Source organism: Malaclemys terrapin, chromosome 10, assembly GCF_027887155.1.
Source record: "Malaclemys terrapin pileata isolate rMalTer1 chromosome 10, rMalTer1.hap1, whole genome shotgun sequence".
NCBI classification, from domain to species: Eukaryota; Metazoa; Chordata; order Testudines; family Emydidae; genus Malaclemys; species Malaclemys terrapin.
The window spans coordinates 30,221,429-30,245,781 of NC_071514.1; the positions used below are offsets into that span (position 1 = coordinate 30,221,429).

At 42.3% G+C, this 24,353-nt stretch overlaps 1 protein-coding gene across 5 annotated transcripts in view; it reads left to right on the forward strand.

Annotated features, from left to right (window-relative positions):
• Nucleotides 1-24,353, forward strand: part of ENTREP2 (endosomal transmembrane epsin interactor 2) — a 403,126-nt gene that overhangs the window by 297,324 nt on the left and 81,449 nt on the right. For 4 of the 5 annotated variants that reach the window (XM_054042570.1, XM_054042569.1, XM_054042573.1 and 1 more), the window contains one exon: nt 12,524-12,655. The exons of the other annotated variant lie outside the window; for it this stretch is intronic. In XM_054042570.1, coding sequence (XP_053898545.1) covers nt 12,524-12,655 — 132 coding nt within the window. The remainder of the gene's footprint in view (nt 1-12,523; nt 12,656-24,353) is intronic. 5 annotated transcript variants of the gene reach the window in all.

Sequence of the window (24,353 nt, forward strand, 5' to 3'; positions counted from 1 at the left end):
TTTTAAAGCTATTTGAAATTTTTTTTTAGCTTTCATTGGGAAGCTTGGATTTCCATCTGAGTTTGCTTTGACGTTTTGGGTTGTAACCTGAAACTTGAAGCTAAATTTTAGGGGACCCATATTGATGACATGCACTGCAATTGAAAACTGGGGTAGCCAGAGATTGAGTTCTAGGAAGATGAAAAATACAGTTAGTTTTTACCTACACTTGAATGCAGATGGGAGTGATAATTGTATGCAGCCAACCCTGAGGATGTTAATTTGAGAAGTATAGTAAAAACTTTATGGTATTCAAATAGTACCTTCAGTTGCAGAGTCGGTGTCTTTTCTGTGTAAACAGCTTTAACTTTTAGACATCAAAAAGTAACTGCTGGCTGAGCCTGTCTTTTGCTTCATGCATCACAAGAGTAGTCACTTGGGAGTTAGGTGTGTAGGCACTTTTGCAAATCCCACTAGGCACCTATCTGCATCTTCAGGCATCTAAATAATTTTTAAAATTTGGCCCTAGAATGCTATGAAAATATTGCAAATCTAAGCTGTGAGATAAAACAAGGGTATCATTGGACTATTTAAATCTGGCTTAGACCTGATAGTTGGAACACAACAGAAAAATTTACAAGGATATTTTCATTGTCCTTTTAGTAACAAAATCCCAGACAAATGAAACCACCCCAATACAATTAATGGCAGTATCAATAAATCAACTGTTTTGTGTTGTGCCTTAGACATCATGTTAAATATAACATCTTAGCATAGATTTCCCAGATTCTCTCCTTCACGGCTGCAGAATCTAACAAAGGTGGGAAGTGCCATTTCACTAGTGTGTTCCCCATTTTCCAAGTAGAAGCACATTCCTTGGGTTTCTCTGTGTTCTGGCTGCATAGGTCAGGGGAAAGCTGGGCTCTGTCAGATGTCCCCCTACTGCCCTGGAGAAAAAAATGAAGGAAAAACTAGCATAAGTTACTGCATGCAGATAGGGTTGCCAACTTTCTAATCGCACAAAACAGAACACCCTAGCCCAAGGCCCTGTCCCCCGCTCACTACATTCCCCCTCCCTCAGTGGCTCGCTCTCCCCAACTCTCACTTACTTTCACTGGAAGGGGGAGGGGCTTGGAGTGCAGGAGGGGGTGAAGGCTCTAACTAGGGATGCAGGCTCCAGGGTGGGGCCAGAAATTAGGGGTTCAGGGTGTGGGAGGGGGCTCTAGGCTGGGGCAGGGAGTTGGAGTGCAGGAGGGGGTGAGAGCTCCAGCTGGGGGTACTGGCTCTGGGGTGGGGCTGGGGATGAGGGGTTTTGGGTGCAGGAGGGGGCTTCAGGCTGGGGGGTGGAGCTGAGGGATTCGGAGTGTGGGAGGAGGCTGCTGGTTGAGGTGGGGGTTGGAGTGCAGGAGGGGGCACAGGTTCTGGTTGGGAGTGTGGGCTCTGGGGTGAGGCCAGGGATGAGGCGTTCAGGGTGTGGGAGGGGGCTCTGGACTGGTGTGGGGGGAGTGAGTCTCTGGCTGGGGGTGCAGGCTCTGGGGTGGGGCTGGGGATGAGGCATTTGGAGTGCAGGAGGGGCCTCCAGGTTTGGGGGGGCTCAGGGCTGGGGCAGGGGGTTGGGGCACAGGCTTACCTCAGGTGGCTCCTGATCAGCAGCGCAGCGGGGTAAGGCAGGCTCCCTGCCTCTCCTGACACCGCGCTGCACCCTGGAAGCAGCCAGCAGGTCCGTCTCCTAGGCAGGGGGCCAGGAGGCTTCGCGCGCTGTTCTAACCCACAGGCACCGCCCCCCCCCCAGCTCCCATTAGCCATGGTTCCTGGCCAAAGGGAGTGCAGAGCCGGTGCTTGAGGTGGGGGCAGCGCACAGAGGCCCCCCCCCCCGCCTAGGAGACGGACCTGTTGGCCACTTCTGTGGCGCAGCGTGCTGCTAGGACAGGTAGGGACTAGCCTGCCTTAGACCTGCAGCACTGCCGACTGGACTTTTAACAGCCCGGTCAACGGTGCTGACTGGAGCTGCCAGAGTCCCTTTTCAATTGGGCATTCTGCTTGAAAACTGGACACCTGGCAACCCTACATGCAGAGCTTGAGTAGCTTCCTGTTCCATGTTGTGGAGTTCCTCTGCTAAGGAGACCCTAGGGGCAACCAGCAGTGAGGGAGTCCCTGACAGCATGGCTGCTAAAGAACCAGCATGGTTCTAAAAGGGCTGCAGAGAGCAGGAAGAGGAATAGAGGCAAGTGTCCTACACATGAATGCTCCATGCTTCTATTAGATCCCCAAAGATTATCTGGTTTAGTAGGTGCAGCTCATGTGACCTCTTCCTCGGAGGAAGATTAGAGCCCTCTGCCCATTGGAAGAATTCAAAGGGAAGTTTGGTTCCTGTAGCAAATCAGTGACAGAGCCAGGAATATAATCTGGGGATCCTAACACCTTTTCTCCCTCTTTAAGCAATAAACCTTTAAATTGCCAAGAGGATGCCCTTAACTACTAGCACCGAAGTATGAAAGAAGGAGAAATGTATCTAAAAAGCCACCGACTTTTCACTCCTACATCTCCTGTTCCGGCTTCCATCCAGCATGAGGAACAGTGAAGATGATGGAAGAGGCTGAAATAAAGTTGCTGGTTATCAGTAGTCAGTGTTCATGTCTGAGATGAAGTTCTAATCAATAGCTTTTCATAGAAGTTGCCCCATTGTGCTTTATAGAAGTAGGACAAATCGGCTTTGCTGTTACTTTCTATTTGCCACATTATAATTATATTATATATAATTATTATATTAGTTCATGTAACAGACTCTACTTATTTTGTTTTACCTTAATCAGCAAAGTCACATTTCAATGAGGGTATGTGTATGCAAACCTTACTCATGGGAGCAGTTCCACTGAAATCAACAGGATTGCTTATGTAATTAAGAGCTGCAGGATTTCATTCCAAATTGGTGAAGTGCAACTCTGTGTATGGTATATAATTTAACACTTTTTCATTCAGGGTTTTACAGCTGCCAGTATTGTGGAAGCATATTGTATGCTTCAGTCTAAATCCTTAGACTACTCAGTATAATAGTGTAGACATAATGCAAACCTGCATCTCGTCACTTTGAGTGCTCATATTAATTAGCATAGTGCTTTAGGTCCTTTAACTCCGCCACTTTGGAGGATGACAGCACTTGTAAGCTCTAGACTTACTGTAAAAGTGGTATCAGCTAGTTGTGAGGAGCAAAGATCAGTCTTTAAATCGTACTTTTTGTAGAGTTGATTAACAAACATTAACTCCTTTTAAATGATACTCTAACTACCAAACTAAAACACGGTAGTGAATTTTCAAGTGGTAGTTTAGTGCAAATGTCAGGTTCGGAATCACTTATGTATGCAGTTTCTTAAAATAGAATCAATGAGGGAAATAACAAGCTAATGCTCTGAATCACACTCTGGTGTTCACAGGGTGCTGGCAAGCACAGTAGTCTCAATGCACAAGGCAAATAAATGCTCATCTTGACTTGACATATTTCTGTCAGGCTTATTCATTTTTACAGCAAAAGGAGTTCTTGCAGAACAGCTCAAGTATTGCTGAATTTTTCCACAGGGATCATTGTTGCAAAGCCTTGAATACATATGGGTGGTTTAAAAATAATATAGTAAAGTTTCTTTATGGTGGATTTTAACTATAAAAGAGTTTCACAGAGAAGGGAATTGTTTTTAAAACAACAACTTTGTTTTACAACGTAACTGAGAAATGACAAATGAGGGACTTCCTCAGTGTTTAAGGCAATGCATAAGAATTGTAATCTACATTATATATTTTCACATAAAATATGAGAAATTTTACTATACACCACATGTTAGCATTTTGAATATGCATTTTGAGATAATTAGCATTTATGGCTACTTTTTATGTTGTTTGTACTACATGTCAGTAACACAATGTGCTAACAAAACTACCAGCATAGATTTTAATGTTGATTATGAAAATTTAATTGGGAAAAAAGTTTCCTGCAGCTGCACTGTTTTTAGAACCTCACTTGAAGTCAGTGGGAGCTCCCTGTGTACATAGCAGCTGTGTGCTCTATCCCTTCATTAACATGTGTTTGAGAAACATAATTCCAGTGCTTTTAGAAACTTTTTCACATGCACAATGTTAGCTCTGGTAGTAATTTTACATCAATAGATGCTATGGCCCAAGATTTGATTATTTTAATCCACTTTCCACCATTGCTACATGCTGTATAGATTTTTGTTGTTGTTGCTTTATCTCTTAGCCCATATTTTGGTGATTTGGGCATAACTAACTTACTCGTGTTTTTTTTTTTTAACATACTGCCCTAGGTCCTCAATCAAAGTTATAGCAGTTCACTATCATCCAGGATCTGGAACTCTCTCGGTGTTGTCAGTCTCCTATTGTGGGTTGCCTATTATTTGTATTCTAGTAGTGCCCAGAGGCCCCAACTGAGACTGGCACCCTATTGTGCTAGAACAGGATGTGACGGGTTGGATCACAGAAACCCGCTTGGGAACTGCCAACTGATGTGCCAAGACTACTTCTGCCCCTGCTTTCCCTGCCAGCTCAGGACTCCGGAACCCTGTCTTGCTGAGCCAGACATGCTCTGCTCCAACACCGAACCAGGGTTTGAATTACGTGCCCAAAAGCTGCAGACTTAACTGAAAGCAGCTTACAGAAGTGTTCCTGTCTTTAACACTCAGATGCCCAACTCCCAATGGGGTCTAAACCCCAAATAAATCTGTTTTACCCTGTATAAAGCTTATACAGGGTAAACTCATAAATTGTTCACCCTCTAGAACAATGACAGAGAGATATGCTCAGCTGTTTGCCCCTCGCAGGTATTAAGGCATACTCTGGGTTAATTAATAAGTAAAAAGTGATTTTTTTAAATACAGAAAGTAAGATTTAAGTGAGTCCAAGTAATAGCAGACAGAACAAAGTGTATTACCAACTAAAATAAAATAGAACATGCTAGTCTATGTCTAAGAAACTGAATACAAATAAAACCTCACCAGTTCCAGTAAGCTTCCTTTTACAGACTAGCCTCCTGCTAGCCTGGGTCCAGCAATCACTCACACCCCCTGTAGTTACTGTCCTTTGTTCCAGTTTTTTTCAGGTATCCTTGGGAGTGGAGAGGCTATCCCATTAGCCAGCTGAAGACAAAATGGAGGGGTTCGTCCAGGGGTTTAAATAGACTTTCTCTTGTGGGTGGAGACCCCCTCCTCACTCCTATGCAAAGTTCAGCTGCAAGATGGAGTTTTGGAGTCACATGGGCAAGCCACATGTCCATGCATGACTCAGCTTTTACCAGCCAAGCCACATTCCTGGGAAGGCTCAGATGTGGACTGGCATCTTCAAGTTCATTGCTGGCTGAAGTGGTTTTTGATTCGGCACCTAATTTGCACTTTTCTCAAGAAGCTGACCAAATGCTCTACTAGGCTAGTTAAAATCAAGCCAGTACACAGCCAATATTCATAACTTCGAATACAAAAATGATACACACATACAAATAGGATGAATACATTCAGTAGATCATAACCTTTACATAGATATGTTACATGGCATATGTAGCCTAAAACATATTCTAGTAATGTCACATATACAATCATAAGGCTTTATGGAATATGCTTATGGGGGGCACCGTCACACAGGGATTCTCAAACTTCATTGCACTGCGACCCTTTTCTGACAACAAAAATTACTACATGACCTCAGGAGAGGTGACCAAAGTCTGAGCCCGCCTGAGCCCCACAACCCCAGGCGGGGTGACCAAAGCCGAAGGGCTTCAGCCCCAGGTGGTGGGGCCTGTAACCTGAGCCCCACCACCCAGGGCTGAAGCCCTCGGGCTTTGGCTTCAGCCCCGGATGGTGGGGCTTGGGCTCTGGCTTCGTCCCCAGGCCCCAGCAAGTCTAACGCCAGCCCTGATGACCCCATTAAAACGGGATCACAACCCACTTTGGGGTCCCGACCCACAGTTTGAGAACCACTGTGCTAGATTGGTCAGTTGTATTCATGTTGGCAGGCCAGGTTGAAATTCATCCTAGGGTACTTAAGAAGCTAGCTGACACAATCTCAGAACCATTAGCAATTATCTTTGAGAACTCCTAAAGGACAGGCGAGGTCCCATATGACTAGAAAAAGGCAAACATAGAACCTATCTTTAAAAAGAGGAGCAAAGAGGACCCAGGGAACTATAGACCAGTCAGCCTCACGTTAATACCTGGAAAGATACTGGAACAAATTATTAAACAATAAGTTTGTAAGCATCTGGAGGATAATAGGGTTAAAAGGAATAACCAGCATGAATTTGTCAATAACAAATTATGTCAAACCAATGTGATTTCCTTCTTATTGGCCTAGTGAATCAGGGGAAGCAGATGATATGCTATATCTTGATTTTCATAAGGCTTTTGACAGTCTTACATAACATTCTCATAAGCAAACTAGGGAAATGTGGTCAGCATGAAATTACTCAAGTGGGTGCACAACTGGTTGAAAGACCACACTAAAAGAGTAGTTATCAATAGTTCGCTGTCAACCTGGAAAGGTGTATCTAATGGAGTCCCGCAGGGGTCAGACATGAGTCTGTTACTATTCAATATTTTAATTAATAACTTGGATAATAGAGTGGAGAGTATGCTTATAAAATTTGCAGATGACACGAAGCAGGGAGGGGTTGCAAGCACTTTGGAGGGTATGATTAGAATTCAGAATGATCTGGACAAATTTGGAGAATTGATCTGAATTCAACAAGATTAAATTCAATATAGACGAGTGCAAAGTACTTCACTTAGGAAGGAAAAATCAAATATATAACTACAAAATGTGAAATAATTGGCTAAGCAGTAGTACTGCTGAGAAGGATCTGGCTGGTATTGTGGATCACAAATTGAATATAAGTCAACAATATGATGCAGATGAGAAAAAGTCTAATATTTTGCTGTATTAACCAGGGTGTTACATATAAGAGATGGGAGGTAATTGTCCCACTCTACTTGGCACTGGTAAGGCATCACCTGGAGTACTGTGGTGCCACGTTTTAGTAAGCAGGTGGACAAATTGAAGAGTCCAGAGGACAGGAACAAAAATGATAAAAGATTTAGAAAACCTGACCTACGTGGAAAGGTTGGAAAAAACTGGGCATACTTAGTCTTGAAAAAAGAAGACGGGGGGAACCCAATAAGTATTCAGATATCTTTAAGGGCTGTTATGAAGAGGATGGAGATCAATGTTCTCTATGTCCACTGAAGATGGGCAAGAAGTAAAGGACGTAATCTGTAGCAAGGAAGATTTAGGTTAGATATTATTAGGAAAAATATTCTAACTATAAGGATAGTTAAGCTCTGGAATAGGCTTCCATGGAAGGTTGTGGAATCCCCATCATTGAAGGTTTATAAAAACAGGTTAGAAAAACATCTGTCAGGGATGGTCGAGGTTTACTTGGTCCTGCCTCAGCGCAGGGGGCTGGACTTGATGATGGCTTGAGGTCCCTTCCAGCCCTACATATCTATAGTTCTATACTGTACAAATACATAATGGGAGAGGGTCCCTAACCTAAATATTTTTAGACAGGGCAGATAGAGAGTAGGAAGATGTACTGCCTTCCGCAAGTTCACACAGCAGGTGAATGGCTCAGGAAGGATTAGAACTCAGCTCTTCTTATGCTAAAGCTAGTGCCCTAGCCTGCAGACCACACTGTCTCTTAAGTAAGTTTGAGAATTAATAGTGAAGATTAGTTTAAATTTTTAATGTCCTTGCCTTTGTCAGTTTGTGTCATAATGTAATTGTACTGTAGATTTTTTTTTCTTTTTTGTGTGCATTTAATATGCTTGAAGTTCCCAATGTCCTTTCCTCTCAGAGAAGCCTTTCATTTTTTTCATCCCCTGCTAGGTAAAAGTCACCTGCTGGTTTAAGCAGTCTTGATCAATTCTGACAGTAACGCCAACCAAGTTTCCTTAGAGATGCAATATATTTAAGGAGCTATAACTACAATTAAAGTCTGTCTAATGCACACTACAGAGTTGCCCTTCAAGGTGAGGTTGCACAGTTGAGCCAAAGCGTATATATTCTGGGAGTAATTAGAAAAAATCAGTTGTGCTCTGTGAGGGGGAGGAATAAAATGGGGGGTAGGGGCTGAAATGGGAAATGAACAATGCAGATCACAAAGCCAAAGATGCAGTGCAAGAACACTGAAGACAAAACATTCTCAGCCAAAGGCATTTGTCTGTGAAACAAACTTCTAGAGGAGAGTAGATGAATCCAGAATCTAACCATCTTTAGGAAAACATTCAAAACCTTCCTCTTTGAAAAGGCTATTCTGCCTAAGAAAGACACACCCTTCATCCACCCCCAGAAACTCATCCAAGCCCTCACCCTCTTCCAAACAGAGTTTTGAACCCAAAAAGGTTAGAAGTGCCAGAGACTCCATGAAGTCCACTTGGGACTTCACTACTGCTATCAATTTTATGAGGAAGGTGCTCAGATACTACGGTGATTGGCAGTAGTATAAAATCCTAAAATACCATAGAAGTTAGCAATGCTATTTTGGCCTTAAGACGGTCTCTTCATGACAAGGGCGTTGGAGCCTTCCCAAAAGTGAGGGGGGACAGGGGCCTCCACCCTTCCTCTTCCCTCCAAGGCCCCGCGTCTTCCCCCAAAGCCTGCCCATGCTCCTCCTCTTCCCGGAAGGCCCCACCCCTGGCCAAGCCGGAGTGGAGGCTGGGAGCCTGCCCTTCCTGCCCAGGGTGGGGATGGGGAGGAAGCCCCCTTCCTGTGTTCCCGCCCCCCCGGACGCTCTGCCCAGGGCAGATGGAGGGATCCAGCCTCCCCACAGCTGCCCTGGTAAGAGACGTGTGGGCAGCTGTGCGAAGCTGCAGTGGACCCTCCACCTGCCCGCAGTGCGGGGGGGCCTGAGGAGAGCAGCCCCTGGCCCGTGTTCCTGCCCCCAGTGCCCCTCTCCCAAGGCAGGTAGAGGGTCCGCGGCTCCCCACAACTGCCTGTGCGGCTCTTACTATGGCCAGGCTGTGGCTCCGAGGACCCCCCAACCCCAACCAGAGCCGGGTCAGGGACAGAACCACACGGGCAGCTGTGGGGAGCTGGCGCAGAGTCACGCACTCTCCTCCACCTGCCCTGGGCCGGGCGGGGACATGGGCTGGGAACTGTTCTCGGGACCTTTGCACCACGGGCAGGTGGAGGGTCTGCGTGGCTCCCTCAACTGCCGGGGCTCCACCCGCAGCCAGGGGGTGGAGCCACTGTTCCAGCACCACTGCTTCATGAGCACTTTTTAAAGGAAACGGTATATAGTTGTGCACAATGGGCCAGATTATCAAAGGCTCTCCTGAAATGTGCCTCTGATATTTATGTGCCCTTTTTTGTACATGCAAAGCCACCAATTGCACAGTGTTTGCTGCACAAATATATATATATTTGCACGTGTAAAAATTACGATGTATTTTTGGGGGCAACCCTATATGTTGGTGTAACTTTAATTTCAACAGTTTTCATTGTGCATTTAAGAAACCCTTTACAAATATTTTTAGCAAGATACAAGGACAGGTATTGTGCTATACAACACAGTTGTAAGATACATTTTAGAGTGAATAGAGAAGCAGTCACAAGTGGGACTCCTGTTAGGGAGCTTTAGATACTGTTTTTCAGCTTTTGTTTATGTGATACCTGTTCATTACATGAGATAAAAGTAGCCCTAGGATCTATTTTTCACATTAGAAGTGTTAAATAGGTACCATGATGTGTGAGTGACTATCTTTCATTGAACAGATACAGCATGTATCAGAGAATAAATGATCTTGGTGTAGACAGCTTTGTGTAAAGTGCATTTTCCTTGTTATAGTAACTTTTTACCAGCTGAAGAGCGTATTGATTTCGCTGAATGCTCTCTGCTGATATAGCAGGTTTTCTGTAGCTTTGTGACTGCTGAATTTGACACAACTCTAAATTCAAAGTGTGAATTTCAAACCTGTTCTGTAATAGTTAGCTAGCTAGCACCATTTCCAACATTCCCAGAGGAGTTCAAAGGCAAGACCTCCTTTAATTTAACAACATTTTGTATTTATCATGGGATTGAAGAGTTGAAGGTTGTCTGATCATATACCACAAAGCCAAGCACAGATCAGATCTCATTCATTTATTTTAAAAAAAGTATTAGAAACTGACAGGAATTGAAATACCTATCTTAAAATGTTAAAAATGTTATGAGGCAAAGCTACACGTATAAAATTCTAATCTCATAAAAAAAAAGAAATCAAAGGATCAGTACAAAAGATGCTCACCATTTTAGCTGGCTAGTTCTTTGTTTCATTTACAGTATTTATGACTCAGGGCATGACCAGGCTACATAGGATGCAGCAGAAAGCTGCATCCACTTCTGCTCATGAGTGGCTAGAAAATGGTATAATTTATGTTTTCTGCATTTTAAAAGCATTCTGACTAATTACACTGGTTAGAGGGCATTCTAGAGGTTCATGAGTTCAAACCCACTGAGACAGCAATTTGTCTGGAGTATGCCTTTATTCTGATATATGGCATGATATTAACTTATCAGCCTGTTTACTTAACTTTTTTTTTTTTTTAAATAGCCTCATATTGCTCTCCCAAGTGCTTATCTGTTCCGCATCACTGAAGCAGAGACACCAAATTAGTCTAAGAGATCACACATTTTCTCTTCTCTTTTTTCTGTCTCTGTATCTTTCTTTTACTTGGATGTAAAATATGTATTTTAAAACATCTAGCTACTAAGAAGAGATGAATGATTCAAGCTTTGTATGAAGACAGGAAAAAAAATGCTAACTAGTAAGAATGAAATCTGTTTATATATGCTGCTATACGACCTCAGATGGGACACTTCCATTTCCTGGAAATGCCAGAGCCCATCTCAGTTTGTTCAGCCAATCATTCAAGCAGTAGAAGATGATTTGGGAAGAGGCAAAATATTAATCATGACACAAATACAATATGCAATTTAGGTGCTCTATTGGTGGCAGCAAAGATCGAAGTGCTGTCTCCATGATACATGGTACACAGCACAGATGGTCACTATACAGTCTCTTCCACACTGCCCCAGCTATTGTGCCTCACCTTGACTAATTCAGTCTACATGGCCCATTAAATCCCTGACCTCTGCTCAGACTCCCATTAAAGCTTCTAATTACTGCCAGTTTGGGCACTGTTTTTTCCAGTATGAAAATCTGGGAATTGAGACCACTAAGCTCATTTCACATAGGCCATTGAACTGCCATCTGATGGTAATAATTCTTACTCAATAATGATCCAGGCTGGGTTTGAGCCAGTGACCTAGGGGGAAGGCAATATATCCTGCTACCAATCTTTAGAATCCTCTGCACCAGCACAAAATGGCTTAAAATAGGAAAGGAGAAAGCATCTAAATGTGTAAGTGTAATTAAGAAAAATACAAGTGGCTACAGGCTTATATTAATAAGCTGAGGAAAAATTCATATAGAGTTAAATCTTGGCTGAAAATCATTATAGCAAGGCAATAGAAAAACACAATCCTTTTTTTGTTTTTTTGGGGGGGGGTTGAACAAAGACATCAAAATGAGGATAATTAATCCAATTCTGCACTTCTTACATGGATAAACCTCCCATTGAGCTGAATGGGAATATTGCAGTTTTAAGCTCACATAAATCAGAATTTAAAGAAAGTCAAAGTAAAATAAAAATGTTGACTGGGGTTCAGTACATTCAATAAAACACATTTTAATAAAAATCTTAAAAGAAGAACAGATACCAGAAATGCCTAGTGCCTTTTAAAGCCTCAAGATAAAGAGGAGACATAATTAAAGAAAGACAAAAAGAAGAACTTTGTGAAAATTAAAATTTGAGGCTGCTGAATGTTTACTGTATTTTAAAGGGTTTTCAAAACAAACAGAACTTGAAACAAAAAAATAAAGTAAAACTTTTTCAGAGTAAAAATAAATTACAAGTGAGGTCAGTGTGCACACACTCTCCCTCACACACATATATATATATAAAATATTGTATGCCTTTCACCTTCCCTTCATGTTCCATTCTCTCCTGTCTCTATTTTCATAATATTACCTTTCTCTATTCTAATCATCTTCCTGGTTATTTAAATGTGATTTTATTTCTGATCATGATTTCTCACAATATTTCCTGCACCTGTTTTACCTCCCATGTTTTTCACACTTACTTACTCAATTCATTTCTCCTGGTTTGATCTAGCTCTGTAGAGTTCAGTAACTATCTTCTGCCTCCTAAAAACAACCTTTCTCAACAGCCCACAGAAGGCCTTAAAGATACAGCTACTTTTATTTACCTTACTTTTCTACAATATTTTTCTCTCACCTAGTTTCATTTTTGTAGCTTCTGCTGGTCAACAGAAGTCATTCTGCTTCAAGCTGTATCACTGATTATATTATGAATTGTATATTTCAAATAGTGGAACATTGTTGTCACTCCTTGGTTCCTTCTTGTGTTGAAGATAAATATTATAATGATGGTTGGAATAAAGGCGTGGCTTTGATTACTAAGTCTTTCTCTGATTTTCTACTTTTTTCAGATTAAATTTGACAGTGATGGTGTCTGTGTTTGCTGTGAAATGCAGCATCAAACATCGGGCTGCAGCAACCTTGGAGAAACGCTGAAACTGAACCCACTGCAGGAGTGTAATGTTGTGAGGCTGACCCTAAAGGTGGGGAGTAAGAAGGATTATCACTTTATTAGAATTTAACACAGCAAGTGGATTTTGATAAAGGCATGTAGTGAAAGTTGTTTGTGCACTGTCAGCTGCTTACTTATTCATAACAAAGAGACTTAGCCAAAAATGAGAACCTGATCCTGCAAACATGAAATCATTAAAGCTACTCATGTGACCAAAATTACATGCTCACCTGTTTGCAGGATTGTTGCCTATATTAGTACAGTATAACCATTTTGTTAAAGGTTGAGTATGCCCCAGGGTACACCTACAAAAATCTCATTGTAGGTTGAGGGCTTATAATTTTAATCTTGATGGTGCCATTTTGATTAAATGTTTTTTAAAATATTCCATATAAGAGAGAATAATTTAGGAAAAACAGATTATCCAAAAAGCTTCTGTAAAAATCCTTCCAGTGTGAATTCCATATTTATTATTTCTGCTTTGTGGCTTTGAGAGTTCTGTGTTCCCTGACTGGTCATATTAGAGAAAAATATCTCACTAGGCACCTGAAGAAATTACAGCTAATCAGGCAAACAACTGACAGTGATAACGCACACCTTCTATAATTATGATTAGTAATGACTGTTGATTGCTGCAACAGAAAACAGCTGTTGTATGTACTCAGGGCTTTATTCTGCCTTTTGTTTGAAAATAAGCACCCCACTTGAAACAGTACATCTGTAACGGCATGTAGGCTCTGTCTGCACTGCCTTTTTTTTTTTAATTCTGTCTTTCCACTATCACCGCTTCAGCCCCATTGATGATAGCAAAGGTGGGAGCCCTAAAGTGGAAATTTTACCAAAGTTGACTAATCTTGTTCACAACAAGTCTAGAGAGCATAGTATGAAAAATATCAGTGGCTGCCAAAAATCTTTTCCACATTAAAGTGTGTGTGAGTATGTACGCACGCTCATACATGTGTAAATTTGGTTTTGAGTCAGTCTTTGTTTATGGTGCCGTTGATAAATATGGCCAGTGTTTAGTTATTATATATATTGATGACTTTGGACCTCTTGTATGTGTTTTTTGCAAACCATATGCCTCATTCTTGCTGTTAATTCAGAATAAACTACCCAGCCATTTCAGCTGTGGATATAACATAAAGCAGTAACATACCTACGATTATACATACTTGAGTAATACACAGTTCTTCTTCGAGTGCTTGCTCATGTCCATTCCATATTAGGTGTGTGCGCTCACCACATGCACCAGTGTTGGACGTTTTTCCCTCAGTGGTATCCATAGGGGATTGGCTCTGGGGCCCCCGAAGCAGTGTGCACATGCCGCGGTATAAGGGGCGCCACCGGCTCCCCCCACCTTCAGTTCCTTCTTGCTGCCAGTGATGGTTGCTGGAACGTCTGCTGCTTCAGCTAGCATTGCACTTCATTCAGTGTTTCTTTTGAACATTTCCCTGTAAAATAGTTGTACATAGTTAATAGTTTCCTTAGTGTTAGTTCTGGTTTAGTTGGTCCCGGACGGGACTCAGCTTAGGGATGGGGCATGCCCCAGGCCCCAGTCTTTAAGACCTGCGATCGTTGTAAGTGTCTATGCCCATCAGCGACCCGCATGGTAAGGTGTCTAGGAAAAGGACACATAAGCAACAAGTGTCGCATCTGTAAATCTTTTAAACCCGAACAAAAAAAGGAGAGAGACATCCGTCTCAGGGCACTCCTGATGGAGTCGGCGCTGATCCCGGCACCAGAGCAGAGGTCCAACTTGGCCCCAAGCACCACAGCATTGGTGCGGAGCGCCCCGCCGGTGCCACCTACAAGCTGGCACCAATCCCCCTCCCCAGCTCCGGCCAAAAAGCCGAAGAGAAGCACGAGGGGACGATCTCCCATTTCCTGTACGGGAAAGGAGAGGGCCGGAGGAGAGCCAAGACCTGTGCTGGATGGCTCAACACCTCCGGCAGGGAGTAAGGCCCCAGCTCAGGCTGAGCAGTCTAGCCTATCCTGTACCATGCCTGCCACACCGGACAGTGAGAGGGCCTTCATCATCTAGAGGTCCCATCAACACCGGAGGCACTGCAGGAAGCGCAGGAGATCCTGACACTACCAGTGCTACCCACACCGGCTCCGGTGGTACCCCGGTCCAGGGGTAAACCCGCCTTGGGACTTTCCCATATATCCCCACCTCAGTGGCACTGCTCCCCTTCGTGGAGGACGTCCTGCCAGCACTCACCTGCATGGAGCCATTGTGCCTCGGAAGCAGGGAGGCAGGAGCAGCGAAGCCCTCGTTGGTGTCCGGACCCTGGTCACCAACAGCGGGATTCGAGGCGCAGCTCACCAGTAACCTGACACAGACCTACGGAGGCATGCGCCCCCTGGCAAGAGCATCAAGACCTGCCCTTTGTGTCTCCAATGCCTTGGCACCAATCACGCGACTGATCGTATGAACGGAGCCACCGGTCACCTACCCGCTGGCACCTCTCACCAAGACGCGGATCCCCATGGTCGGGGAGATCCTCCCGATGACGGAACCACTCCATGTCCCAGTATCAGTTGAGCAGCGTGAGGTGTAGATCGCCGAATTACCGATGCTGATCCGCCAAACGCCGATGGTCCCCGAGCTCCCGTGCGAGGGGATCGTCTCAATCGGACAGGTCGAGGCGTAGCAGTTGGCGCCGCACACAGAAGTGCCACCGGTCTAACCGATCATGGTTGCCTGACAGCGACCACTCCACTTCAGGCTGGGGCACTGAGCAGGAGTCCTTGGCAGCGGGACAAGCCCTGGCCTTGGCGATGCTGTCTACATCATTGGCACCGCAACTGATCCCATGGCCCAAGACCAGTGGCTGGCAGCTTGATACCCCTGGAACCCTTGGGGGTTTACCCAGCCTTTGCAGACAGTCCAGACGGTGGCAGGGGGCTTGGATAGACCTTTGGCCTCACATCCCACCCTCCACCAGAGGTGGAGGCCCCAAAAGGGTAGACCCCCCAGGCCCATGAGGACCCAGGGGAACAGCCAGCTGGACCACCAGGGGACATGGCAGATCCTCCTCATCGTCCTCATCATCGCCAGCTGAAGCAATTATGGGTCCACCTCACCCAGTTCCACAAGGTGACGCCAAGGCTTATCAGGAACTACTGAAGAAGGTCACCTCCTACCTGGGCCTCCAGGCAGAGGAGCTAGAGGAGCCATCGGACTCCCTGATGGACGTCCTTTGGTCCATGGCATCTGTTAGGGTGGTGTAACAGGATTCACTGCCCGCCCTCTTCCTGGGGCCCACTTGCTCTCCCCAGTAAGGCTCAGAGAGGCTTCAGGGTTGTGCAACACCCATGTCTTTATTTACTTACGGTTGTCCCACCACCAGTGTCCATCTATATAAAAGCTTTACAGGCAGAGTCAGCCTTCAGCTAGGAGGCCTCTAACTTCCTCCCTGCCTTCTGGCTCCCTGCCAGCCTTTATAACCCTTAGCTTGTCAGACCAGCAGACCAATACTCAGGCCGGCATCAAGCCTTTTCCATCAGCCCCAATCTGCTTCCCTTGATTGGAGCTGACCGGGCAGGGGCTAATTAGGTGCTTTTGCACCAGCACCCTGCTACATACTGATGTTCTTTGAGATGTGTTGTTCATATCCATTCCATGATTTGTCCTCCATCTCCACTGTTGGAGTTTCCGGCAAGAAGGAACTGGGGGTGGAGGGAGCCAGTGGTGCCCCTTCTACCACGGCATGTCCACACTGCTCCAGGGGGTGCCAGGGATGGTCCCCTAGATACCACTGAGGGGGGGAAATTCCGGCACCGGTGCAGTGGCGAGCACACCCACCTAATATGGAATCGACATGAGCAACATATCTCGAAGAACACCAGTTACGGAAAAAGGTAACTGTCTTTTTTCCTGCTGTGAGCAATAGCTGGGGAAAACAGGATACCTGGGAGACAAATGCTCTAATCTGATATGACAAATCCTATGGTGGATAAAAATTTTGGGCCATGCAATTTCTCAGGAAAATTATTGATCTTAGTGAAAAAATATCATTTTAATATTGTTGGCCTTGCATAGCTAATTGGTTCCTTTCTGATTTGCATATAATCAACAACATTAACTAAATGTCTTCAATGCAACTCAGTTGTCATCAAAATATGCCCTCAGTTACTCCTGCACAATCCCAGTGAAAGTATTAAGATTGAATAGTTATAACCAAAGGCATAATTTGAAGACAATGGGGTTGCACAGATATAATGGAGGATAGCACATGGCTTGCAGAGTCTTTTTTACTGGTAATGGTGCACTAGCCAAAAAGAGCACAATTTAAATTATGAAGTGGGGTCTGCAGAGTAGCAGTTTGAAAAAAGTCTTACTTTGTAATCTGAGCATATTTTGATATGGAAGTTGTTGAGACAGAATAAATGTGGAACCCCATGATGCTGTTTTTACAAAGTCACTTTTCAGAGAAGACCCACACTTTAAAACAAAGCTGTAATGTATGACTCTAAGATCTCCTGTGGCAGTGGATTTCTTGGGGTTTGACCTCATATTGTGTGAATTAATGTTTCCTTTAATTTTTAGACTCAAGAAGTACTATACATATTATAGAAGGCTGTGAGTTATAACACCTGCTGCCAAATCAAATTTCTCTAACAAAAATATAGAAAGAATATGCCTTAAGGGAATTGAAGGGCTTATCTATACTGACTTTTGGCTCAAAAGCTAGTGTGTGATATCTTCTTTGTTTCACTAAGAAGACTGCCCCAACTCACAGCCAGGGGTTGCACTTGCATGAGCAAATTCTGTGTGTACCTTAAACTGGAATTTTTGGGAATCAGCATGAGGAAAGGCCATTTTAGGTGGAGGACATCATTACTGTGATTATCAAAGTTATGATGTAGATAAAACATTATTGATTCGTATGGTCTGTATACTAGCACTACAGGGGTAATAAAACACAAAATATCCATGAATCCAATTAGCATAGTAACTCTTCTCCAATCCACCCCCCACTGGCTCAGGAGCCCCGAAACCATAGGTAAAACATTCAAACGTGGCTAAAAGGTCAAGGAATCCAATTCCCATTGACTTACAACCCTAACTATCCTCTGTGCCTTTGAAAATCTTTTCCATACCTGGAGAGCCTGAAAAAATGACTCAGAATGGCTTCTGCTACTTCTCTTGAACACACAGAATAGGCACAATGAATAATGGCAGTAGAAGCTATGCCATCTCACTTACATGGCCAATCAAAATCTATATCAACCAATTTCAAAATTGGGGATGGGGAGGAAAAATTTGTCACAACATTTTTTACAATAGTCTTAGTAAATTTAAAAAAATCATTAATTTTCATCAAGAATTTTAAGAAAGTGGCTAAATTTGCCTTTCATTTTTTGAATGTTTAATATTTTTTAAATAGGCATATTTTTATGGGAAATGGTGTTAGAAGTATTTTGCCCAGCTCTACTCAGATTTACTATATACCAACTTTGTATTATTGGTTGAGAGAGGGAGGAAAGGAGGTAGCCTACACAAAACATATGACAAAAATGTGCAAGAGGAGTCTATGAGCTAAAGCCTTAAATATTGCAAAATACATTCTATTTATTTTATTGATTTATGGAGCATCACATCTTACAATTAATTGGCTCTTCTGGAGCTTGACATTAGAAAAATAGAAAGGACCCAACATAAGAAGTCCCTTAGGTACAACATAAAAAGGGTCATTACTTAAATTTCTGAAATACAGTGTCCTTGAAGTAAATAACTCTCCAGATGCTAGAAGAATTAAAGCACTAACTTGTTCTTGTTTAAAAAAAGAATCATCACACCAGTGGGATGATCCACATTAGCTCCCCCTTTCTCTTTCCCTCTCCCTCTAACATTTTTCATCCCTCCTCTCTCCTCAGCTTTGAACTAGTACCCCCATGAAAAGTTCGGTCTTTCCTTTCTACAGCTTGGGCCTTTGATCTTCAGATTCCAGGAATGGGTAATCATTAGACAATGGTCCCTGTCTCAGGATGTAGCTCTAAAAATCTGGGGTTTTGCATAAGTGGAGGTGGGAAACTTGCATTCACCTCCCCCTAGAGATCCCCAAGAAAACCACTTGACCCAAAAGTCCATTCTTGTTTGGACCATTGTTCAATATAATCCTTTGAGGTTCATAACACTTCCCAGGGTTCACATCCCATCTCTCTCCTAGAAAAGTTACATACGACCCCAGTTCACAATAAAACATAATCTTTGGATTTAACACAATGAACTCCAAAGATAGTTAAACTTAATTTTAAAAGTTTTTTTAAGGATATTGCAAGAAATTGCACACTCTCTCATATCTGTCACTTTCACACGTTGGGCAAGTCCAACAGTGACAATCCAACCAGTAGAGGGCAGTGTTTGAGTGGACTGACAAATTTAGCGTAGTAGTAATTGTAACAATAATAAAAATAGTTTAGTGGGGCTCAGTAACAACTCCATAGTTAAAGCGACTCTGTCAAACTAACAGTCATACTTTTGCCTGAATATTTTTATCTATGATTGTTACAAATGAGACCTTAGATTACTTTAGCTGAGAGATGTTGGAGAAATAAAAGAATAAAATATTTTATTCTTTTTCCCCTCAGCTTTCTTGCTTAGTGCATTTTACAGCCTCTGTTTCCTCAGTGTATCCAGTTAGTTTCCCCTGGGGTTGCTTAAAGAATTGTCATTATAAAACCACAAAAATGTCAGAGGGGGACTTGGAGTAAGCTCTAGTACCTAAAACAACTTTATAATCACTTTTGTAATTAACTAGACTTATAGCTAATCATGTCCCTATAAGGTTGCAAACAGTGGTGTATTATCTTAAACCCAATCTTCTATTAAGCTGTTGACAGAAATACAAAACATTTGTATGAAAATAGTGCTATAATCATGGAGAGTCTTGAGTCAGGTGAGTATGGTAAATACTGACATGCAGGAAGAACAGGCTTACTTCAGGAAGTAATAGAATGCAGTGTGTTCTCAATATATCTTGAGATGACAGGGGCCACAAAACAACTTGGAACAGTAAGCTGAATTGAGTCCAATGATACATGTCTTGACTAACCCAATAAAACGAGCATTCTTTCATGCTGAGCCTGAGAAACAATATTGAAGACAATATTAAAGGAAAGTAAATTGCAGAATCATTACAAATTGTACTAACAATTTTCTTCATATTTACTACCATTACGAGAACAGATCTAGCAAAGCAGTTATTAAAACATCAGCAGCATTTTATCTATGATGGTGCTGCCACCGTTATTACCATTGTCAGAGTTGCATCAGTAGTAGTGCAGTGCTAGAAAAATTCTAGTGTCAAGAACACCAGAGAGTTTTGTGACATACCAAGGTACAATCCAGACTAATGAGTAGCTGTGTTACCCTTGCCCTCTAACCTAGGGTGCCCTTTGCTACTGTAGCCTCCAGCCTGGACTGCTCACAAATAATCTCCAGAATGCAAGTCACTCCCAGCTATGTCTGTATGTGTGCTGCAGCCCAGCCAGCCACACCTTGGCTCTTACCAGCCTTGGTTATTCTGCAGGGTGACCCCAATACACACCCAGTCTTAGATTTCCCCCCAGAAATGTATGTCCTTGACTGCCAAGCCCTCTCTGGGACAATACAAGTTTATATAAAGTCTGTTGTTTCTTTAATAGAAATAATATGCACACAACTTGCCACCCCAAATGGAGTTTCCCAAACACTTCAATTTAAACACACTGAATTAGAAAAAACAATAAAACAAGTTTATTAACTGCAAAGAGAGAGATTTTAAGTGAGTGCAAGTAATGAGGAATAAAGGTCAGAAGTGGTTACAAGAAAAGTCAAGATAAAACGCAATTGTGCCTAACTTAACAAACCATGTTAAATTCAAAGCGAAGTTTTCTCTGCTACATGTGGTCAGCAGTCTTACTGATCAAACTTCTGAGGTCAGGACTCCTTCTCCCAGAATCCAATGAATGGTTCTTTTGTTGTTTTGGGAGCCGTGAATGAGATGGGCAGAGAAAGAAGAGGTGGGGGGGCCTTGGGGTATTTGTCCGTCCTTTTATAGTTTCATACATTTCCAGCTGGGTTCCAGGAAACAAAAACTCTATGGGGGAAGAATATTCCCTGCTGCTTTTTCTTCATCTGTTTGAGCTTCCTTTGTTTTCCTTCCTGCTTGATGACTCTGTTTACTGCTTAAATGCAAATTAAGCAGAGCACACATTCCTTTGTCTGAGACGGACCTGTTTGCCAACCTCGGTTTGAAACGTGTTAATAACACCCTCAGGTGGAATCTTATAACTTCACATTATGTTCACAATGTTGCCACACACTTTTTATCAGGACGATACTGACCAGCAAATTATGAGTTTTCAAATGATACCTCACAAGGCATACTTTGTACAAAGATTATTACAGTAGTGTGAAGAGTGTGGACATTGGTACATTCTGTCACAAGTATAGTTTGTATAGTTGGCACATCTTTTATTGTAAGTATCAGATAGCCAGCCACTAAGAATAGCAAGATAGCAAAGGAGATCCTTTCCTTCTTATATAATGTTACTGAACAACTAAATCCATTTCGCTCTAGTTAAACAAAAAGCTCTGTGGACCCTTCAGAAGGGACTGGAACAAAAGGTCACATGACTAAGAGTTGTTGATTGAATTTGTGTTTTTTATCAAGATTATGCTGCTGTCATTTTTTTGATCTAAGAAATATTCAGAAAAGGGAAAAGACCATTCCTTTTTTAAGGTAAATCTTCCAAGTCTTGGAAAATAAATCCCCACATTATTCTGATAATCATCTCATCCGTACTGGAGAAGGAGAAAGGTTGGCTTGTTGTTGTATACAACAACTCCCAAACTCATTTCCTTGCTTGACTCCGTAGGATTTTCACAGGTCATTTCCAGACAAACCAATACACCTGGTAACACATTGCACCTGGTCTAGTCAAGATGTAGAGGACTACAAGCAGTGGTCAGAGCTCTTCCAGATTCTAAGCAACTCAAGAGGCCTTTGATCCTGCTCCTTCTGTGAAGGCTCATAGATCGAACCAAATTCTATTAAATCATCCAAGGTGTCTCCTCAAGAAGAGCTTTATGTAAAGTGAAAGTTTTCACCAATAGAAGCGGGTCCAATAAAAGATATTACCTCAGCCACCTTACCTCTCTAAGATCTCTCCAAGGCAATAATGTTCTGGACCTGAAATAGTTAAAAAGATCACCTAAAGCTTTGGAACAAAGACCACAACCGACATATCCATTCTTCAGGCACAGCAGATTTATCTAATTCAAGAGTAAAGCTGGGTTGTTCAGGACACAGTAATGTCTCAGGAACTAATCCAAGACTATGGAACAAACTCCTGTAGGATCTGAGAACCACTTCAAACCTCGCTGTATGTTTTACTGAGTGAATGGCATACATGGGACCTTGCCTTCGCTAATTAAAATACACAGATAAATAAATATAAATTTTGATCTACATGCAGATTTTTTTTCTCCTTGGGAGAGAGAAAGGGATAGAAAGATACAAATCACATCACTACTGAAAAGTACTCAAATACCATTGTGAAGGGCAGTATAAGAACCTGAAAGGAATAGGATAAGGGGAAATATTGTATGAAAGGACCATGAGGAGACACATTGCAGTAAAAAGAAGATGAAAACCAAACCATATTGAATTCCAACAACTGGAAAAAATATGCTGCAGCCTAATTTTGACCTTTTGCGTTATTAGCTTTGTGATAATCAGGCTTGTTTTGTACCATGCTACAGAAAAAGCAATGCAGGCATTCTGGATAAAAACATTTATGCATAAAACCCGATCTTGTCACAGAGGAACAAACAGACTAATCAACATAACAAAGCAGGCTTTGCACTTTTAGAAAATAATATTAAGAAAATTGAATTTATGCTCTCTCTGACACTGCAGCAGCCTATTAAGTTACATTTGATAGAATCATGCTATTCCTAACAATGTTGGGTCAAATTCTGGGTGTTACTGTATGCCTGTAACTTTTCACCTGGGGACAAGTTGAATGTTTGTGTAAATCACAGAAACATTACATAATTCAACACTATTGATTGCCTTTGCTTAAGAAATTTCCTGGGTTGAAGAGGCAGATGTATATTAGGAGTAAGGTGCACTGCGAGAGCCATTGATGGATGTTTACTGCGCCTTTCTGTACTATCCTTGATTCTGTCCATTGTTGTTAGACCAACACTTTGATAAGCAACCACACACACAAGTCAAATAATTATTTTTTTCCTACAAAGATCCTGTCAGTGTACATGGCCACAACGTACGAAAACAAATACCAGTATGATTAATGTAAAACGTTTGTGTAATAAGGTATTTTTATCATCTCCTGTGAGAATGAGGGAATGAACTTGCGTTTCTGTGTTTTATAAACATGGACATAGTAAGGAGGTATGGAATAAAGTGTGTTCAGTGTGCAGATGACACCTAGCTTTAGATCTCTCTCTCTCTCTCTCTCCCTCTCATATCTAGCTCCATGAGTGCAGATGAGCATTTTCCCCAGTGCCTGAGTAAGATTGGGGCTTGGATTGGGAAGCTGTCTGAGACTCATTCTGGACAAGAAGTGGGTGATTATGATGGATTAGGGGAAGCAACCAGTGGATTTGGCTGAGGTTATATCAGCCACTCAAGTGTGTTACATTCTCAGCTGTTTCTTAAGAATCCAATAGCAGTGACCAAGTTCGCATTTCCTAATCTGTGTCTGGAAAAGAAGCAGGAAGCTGCATCCTTTCTTCTAACATGCCTTTGTCATCTCTGGATTAATATGTGAAAGAATGATTTTTATATGATATGCACAGGTTCATTCAAAGCTGGGCCCATATCAGTGTGAAAGGTTTACAAGCTGAGTTGTAAGTCTATAACGTGGTGTTGGGCTTTATTATAAATATTTCACATGACTCCAGCTATTACATTTATTTCTTGGCATTTTCAGATGTCCCACAAGTTACTTTTTTTAGAATAGCACACTCCTGAACAATAGATCAAGGAGTTGCTTCTAGGGAGTACATTTGCAAAATAGTGTGCAGTGATTTTGCTTCATGGCTCCCAGTGATTCTAGAGAGGAGTAGGGATAAATGTCTACATATCACTCTGAAAATATTTCCCATCCCTGACCCCAGATCTTGTAGAGAAGCCCATAGCCAAGTAGTGGTTAGCTGGTGAGGTAAGAGCAAAAGCAAAAAGTTGCTGAATGCTAATAGTTGCTTTCTAGTATAGACGAGGCAGTCTCAAAGATATGTATGTGGAATGAGACTGCATTCCTTGTCAGCACTTTGTGAAAGGGATTTGAGAACAAAAAGTCCTGTGGAGTTTAATAGAAAATGACAGTTTTATATAGGTTCTTTTGAATGATCATACTAAATTACATCCCTGCTATAGAATTCTACAGAATTGTTTGAAAATCCTTTATACAGGATACCATTCTCTGTTAATTTCTATAGCAGCCTACTGATTTCATGCCTATTCTGTAAGGATAGAAGTGAATCCCTGCAATAGAGATGTGGGGAGCTGAAATAAAAGTGGCAGCTGGGATTTCCATTGTATTGCTCAATCCAAATATGTTTGTACAAAGAAAGAAGAAAAAGAAAACAGCCAATGCTAACTTTTAAGGAAAATATGACTGTACACAAGATGATTTTGGATAATCTTTGCAAGAAGAGGCCAAACTTGTGCAAAAGTTTCAACAATAATGGTGGCTATAGTTGTCCCCAG